This window comes from Podarcis muralis, chromosome 6 (assembly GCF_964188315.1).
Source record: "Podarcis muralis chromosome 6, rPodMur119.hap1.1, whole genome shotgun sequence".
NCBI lineage: Eukaryota > Metazoa > Chordata > Lepidosauria > Squamata > Lacertidae > Podarcis > Podarcis muralis.
The window spans coordinates 4,007,967-4,013,966 of record NC_135660.1 but is presented as its reverse complement, the minus strand read 5'-3'; the positions used below and the strand labels follow the sequence as shown (position 1 = coordinate 4,013,966).

General features: G+C 52.4%; 1 protein-coding gene across 7 annotated transcripts in view; it reads left to right on the top strand.

The window, feature by feature from the left end:
* The first annotated feature begins 359 nt into the window (after positions 1 to 359).
* The window catches only part of RUBCN (rubicon autophagy regulator), a 53,555-nt gene continuing 47,914 nt past the window's right edge, over positions 360 to 6,000 (top strand). For 4 of the 7 annotated variants that reach the window (XM_077929620.1, XM_077929619.1, XM_077929623.1 and 1 more), the window contains exon 1: positions 360 to 522. In XM_077929620.1, coding sequence (XP_077785746.1) covers positions 494 to 522 — 29 coding nt within the window. In that variant the 5' untranslated portion in view covers positions 360 to 493. The remainder of the gene's footprint in view (positions 523 to 6,000) is intronic. The other 3 variants (XM_077929621.1, XM_077929618.1, XM_077929617.1) reach the window with 1 other exon arrangement.

Here is a 6,000-nt window from a genome sequence, read left to right as displayed (position 1 = left end):
CTTGCTGCCCTTATAGATCGGCAGAGTTTTTATAATCACCGGAGCCATTAAGTGCATACACGCCCAATTGCCGTGCAGATAATTCCAACATTATCAAGGCATATTATTGCCCGCCCTCTTTAGCCCCGTTTCCCCCCGAAAAGAAAAGTCTAAATTCCAAATCGCCCTCATCCAAGCAGAGGCAGAACAGGGTTGGGAGCAGCTGTTCAGCGCGGGGCACGCTGGGAGTCGTAGTTCCCGAAGGATTCCGGGGCTTCCGGAGGCGTGCTTGCCTATGCGGCGGGGCAGGGAACGTAGCGCGCCGGAAGTTGCGTTGTCGAGGCGCGCGCGGGGGCCGCTGGGACTCGTAGTTCCCCGCCTCTGAGGGCGAGAGAAGGCGGCGCTGTCCCGGGCGAGATGGCCGGAGGAGACGGGGCTGCGCTCAGAGTGGGCGTCGCCGTCCAGGCTTGGAGTGAGGCCGCCGGGCTCTGACCGCCGCCTCGCCCTCCGAGGGATGGAGGTTGCGGGGCAGGAGGAGAGCAGGTCAGAAGGCGAAGGGGGGGGGCAGCAGGGCCGGGAAGGGGGGGGGGCTGAGGTAACCGGGGGGGGGCTGGTTGGGGGGCGGGAGGGAGGCGAGGCAGTGGGGCGGGGAGGGGGGAGCTAATTAACTGAAAAGGGGTGTGAGCGCTGAGGGAAATGAAATGACATGCCGTGGGGGGGGGGAGTCAGTTGGGGGTCAGAGCTGAGGGGAGATATTTGGGGGGGAGGGGACTTAATGGGGGGTTTAGTGAGTGGGGTGTGGGTCGTTATAGGGGGAGCTGAGGCGATGGGGTGGCGGGAGGGGAGTTTGCTGAGGCATTGCGGGTGGGGAGTGAGTTGTGGGGCCGGGAAGGAGCCCATGATGGTGGTGGTGGGGGGCTATTTGTGGGGAGTTTGCTGAGGCGGGGAGGGCAATGCGGGCGGGGTGGGGAGTTACATGGCTACCCTGCCATGGGAAATAGCCCTTTTTGGGATGGGACCTTGGGTGACACTGGGGCAGGAGCAGTGGCGTAGCGTGGGTTGTCAGCACCCGGGGCAAGGCAAGTAATTTGCGCCCCCTAACCCGTGGATTTGCGCCCCCTAACCCGTGGATTTGCCCTAACCCCAGATGTTGTGCCCGGTGTGGCCGGCCCCCCCTGCACCCCCCACGCTACGCCACTGGGCAGGAGTTGTAAGCCTCAAGTGATTAGGAGATGAAAACACGTAATGCCTCTATGGACGTCTTGAAGAGGTTGTGTATAGTCTGGGATCTCCCTACCAGATACAGTGGTACCTCGGGTTAAGTACTTAATTCGTTCCGGAGGTCCGTTCTTAACCTGAAACTGTTCTTAACCTGAAGCACACCACTTTAGCTAATGGGGCCTCCTGCTGCTGCCGCGCTGCCGGAGCACGATTTCTGTTCTCATCCTGAAGCAAAGTTCTTAACCTGAAGCACTATTTCTGGGTTAGGGGAGTCTGTAACCTGAAGTGTCTGTAACCTGAAGCATATGTAACTTGACGTACCACTGTATAAGAATTACCTCAAGAGTAAGGGTGGAGATGGTGTGATCCAAGAGTGACATCATCAATGGTATAAAGATAAACTAAGCTAAAAAGGATAATTTGTCCTTCCAAATTCAAAATGTAAACAGCTGACCATGGCTACAAGCCGTATCTCTTTATCATGCTAATCTCCGAATGCTTATTTAGAAAAGGGCAAAGAATTCGATGACATGTCTTGATGTTACATTGTATTGAAGCAATACTGTATTACAGTACAGTGGTACCTTGGGTTACATACGCTTCAGGTTACAGACTCCGCTAACCCAGAAATAGTGCTTCAGGTTAAGAACTTTGCTTCAGGATGAGAACAGAAATCGTGCTCCGGCGGCATGGCAGCAGCGGGGGGCCCCATTAGCTAAAGTGGTGCTTCAGGTTAAGAACAATTTCAGGTTAAGAACGGACCTCCAGAACGAATTAAGTTCTTAACCCGAGATACCACTGTATATTGTATGGGGCGGAGGAGGAGGTGTGGGAGGAGGAGGATGGAGAAGGGAGTTCGGTTGTGTCACTAGGAGGTGTGACTAGGAGTCTCTTCAGCAGGGCTTTTTATGTTTGAACAACGGAAAGGTTGTGTAGGACTGACCCAGATTTACTTACTGAGGCGGGAATTTCCTTGCAAGCTCACAAGTTTAGAGAAAAGGAAAATGAAAGAGGGCGGGTGAGCATTGCAGAGAGGTATAAAATTATGCATGGTGTGAAGAAAGTGTGAAGAGAGGTTTTTCTCCTCTCGTAATACTAGAACACTAGTATGTCAAGGAGATAAAGAACTATACAACTTTTAGAAGACATCTGAAGGCAGCCCTGTATCAGGAAGTTTTTAATGTTTGATGCTTTATATATTCTGTAAGTTGCCCAGAATGGCTGAGGAAACCCAGCCAGATGGGCGGGGTATAAATAATAAAATAATAATAATAATAATTACTAGAAGCTGAATGTTGGAAGATTCAGGACAGATAAAAGAAACTACCGTACTTGTTCGCATGGCGCCTGGTTAAACCTGTGGAACTCACTGCCACAGGAGGCAATGATGGCCAGCAACTTGGATGGCTTCAAAAGAGGATTAGACAAATTAATGGAGGATAAGGTCATCAGTGACTGCTAACCCTGATGACCATGTTCTATTTGCTAGGAATTTTAATTGGGGAGTGTGCTGTCATGCTCCCATTCTGCTTCCAGGCCATCCTTGGATATCTCACTGGCCGCTTATGAGGGCAGTCCTGGACTAGATGGGCCATTGACCTAATTGAGTAGGGCTTCTTACACAGAACTATTTGTCAGACCTCATGTTTTAATTTTTTGTAAAGGAGGGGGGAAACACTTTGTTGGGGCCAAACAAGATTCATGCTAGTAAGTAAAGAACCATGCTTTATTTCACATTAAAAAACAAAACAAAGCTGATAATAATAATAATAATAATAATAATAATAATAATAATAATAATAATAATTTATTATTTATACCCCGCCCATCTGGCTGGGCCTCCCCAGCCACTCTGGGCGGCTTCCATAAAAACCAAAAATACAATAAAATATCACATGTTAAAAACTTCCCTGAACAGGGCTGCCTTAAGATGTCTCTTGAATGTCAGGTAGTTATTTATCACTTTGACATCTGCTGGAAGGGCGTTCCACAGGGTGGGCGCCACTACCGAGAAGGCCCTCTGCCTGGTTCCCTGTAGCTTTGCTTCTCGCAATGAGGGAACCGCCAGAAGGCCCTCGGCGCTGGACCTCAGCGTCCGGGCAGAATGATGGGGGTGGAGACGCTCCTTCAGGTATACTGGACCGAGGCCGTTTAGGGCTTTAAAGGTCAGCACCAACACTTTGAATTGTGCTCGGAAACGTACTGGGAGCCAATGCAAGTCTTTCAAGACCGGTGTTATATGGTCTCGGCGGCCGCTCCCAGTCACCAGTCTAGCTGCCGCATTCTGGATTAGTTGTAGTTTCCGAGTCACCTTCAAAGGTAGCCCCACGTAGAGTGCATTGCAGTAGTCCAAGCGGGAGATAACCAGAGCATGCACCACTCTGGCGAGACAGTCCGCAGGCAGATAGGGTCTCAGCCTACGTACCAGATGGAGCTGGTAAACAGCTGCCCTGGACACGGATTTGACCTGTGCCTCCATGGACAGCTGTGAGTCCAAAATGACTCCCAGGCTGCGCACCTGGTCCTTCAGGGGCACAGTTACCCCATTCAGGACCAGGGAATCCTCCACACCTGCCCGCCTCCTGTCCCCCAAAAACAGTACTTCTGTCTTGTCAGGATTCAACCTCAATCTGTTAGCCGCCATCCATCCTCCAACCGCCTCCAGACACTCACACAGGACCTTCACCGCCTTCACTGGTTCTGATTTAAAAGAGAGGTAGAGCTGGGTATCATCCGCATACTGATGAACACCCAGCCCAAACCTCCTGATGATCTCTCCCAGCGGCTGCATGTAAATGTTGAAAAGCATGGGGGAGAGGACAGAACCCTGAGGCACCCCACAAGTGAGAGCCCAGGGGTCTGAACACTCATCCCCCACCACCACTTTCTGAACACGGCCCAGGAGGAAGGAGCGGAACCACTGTATAACAGTGCCCCCAGCTCCCAGCCCCTCAAGACGGTCCAGAAGGATGCTATGGTCGATGGTATCAAACGCCGCTGAGAGATCCAGCAGAACTAGGAAACAGCTCTCACCTTTGTCCCTAGCCCGCCGGAGATCATCAACCAGTGCGACCAAGGCAGTTTCAGTCCCATGATGAGGCCTGAATCCCGACTGGAAGGGATCCAAATGGTCCGCTTCTTCCAGGCGTGCCTGGAGTTGTTCGGCAACCGCTCGCTCAATCACCTTGCCCAGGAATGGAAGATTTGAGACTGGGCGATAGTTGGCCATCGTGGCCGCACCTAAAGATGGTTTTTTAAGAAGCGGTTTAATAACCGCCTCTTTCAGCGGGTCTGGGAAGGCTCCCTCACGGAGGGAAGCATTCACCACCCCACGAAGCCCATTGCCCAGTCCTTCCCGGCTAGCTTTTATAAGCCAGGATGGGCAAGGATCCAGGAGACAGGTGGTTGGTTTCACTCGTCCAAGCAGCCTGTCCACATCCTCGGAGGTAACAGATTGGAATTGATCCCACTCAACTTGACTAGACAGAACTCTAGCACTCTCCCGCCCCGGCCCTGCTCCCACGGTGGAGTCTACTTCTTCCCGAATCTGAGCGATTTTATCTGCAAAAAACTTTGCAAAATCATTGCAGGAGAACATGTGGCCCGTACTGGGCCCCGATGTTGCAGGTGGTTCCGCTAAATTGTGAACCACCTGAAAAAGTCTCCTGCTGCTGTTTTCTGCAGATGCAATAGAGGCGGTGAAGAAATTCTTCTTCGCCGTCGCTATCGCCACTTGGTAGGCTCGACGTTGAGCTCTAACCTGTGTCCGGTCAGATTCGGAATGAGTTCTCCGCCACCGGCGCTCTAGCCGTCTCAACGATTGTTTCATTGCCCTCAGATCCGTGGAAAACCATGGGGCTGTCCGGGCTCCATGCAATCGGAGAGGGCGCTTCGGAGCCAAACAGTCAATAGCCCTGGTTAACTCCACATTCCAGCGGGCCACCAGGGAATCAGCTGAAAGGCCATCAACATGGGATAAAGCATCCCCTACCACTCTCTGGAAACCATTTGGATCCATTAAGTGGCGGGGGCGGACCATCCGAATTGGTCCCACCTCCCTGCAGAGGGGATGGGTCGCAGAGAAGTCCAGTTGCACCAGGAAGTGATCTGACCATGGCACTTCTTTCGTTTCGCTTTTACTTAGTGTCAGATCACCAACATCCATAGAGGTAAACACCAGGTCCAAGGCATGTCCACGGCTATGGGTTGGGCCAGACTTATTCAGGGACAGCCCCATGGAGGCCATGCTTTCCACGAAGTCCCGAGCGGCCCCTTGTAAGGTCGTGTCGGCATGGATGTTAAAATCCCCTAGGACGACCAAGCTAGGTGTCTCCAGGAGAACATCCGCCACGACCTGAAGCAGCTCGGGCAGGGAATCCTTGGTGCAGCGGGGAGGTCGGTACACCAAAAGGAATCCTGTACTGCCCCTATTGCCCAACTTCCAGAACATGCACTCAGAAAACTGGGTCTTCCCAACAGGACGCCTGGTGCAAACTAATGACTTCCTAAAAATCACTGCAACCCCCCCTCCCCGCCCACATGACCTGGGTTGCTGTGCGTAAGAGAAACCTGGTGGACAAGCAGCGGCAAGGACAGGCCCATCTGCTTCATCCAACCAGGTGTCTGTTATACATGCCAGGTCAAATCCTCCATCCATGATCAAGTCATGGATGGCAGTGGTCTTATGAATCATTGACCTGGCATTGCACAGCAGCACCTTCAGGTCATGTGGGTATCCCTTGCTGATTCTAGTATCCATCCGGTCAGGACCAGACCCGGAGGCAGGGATAGTCCTCAGAC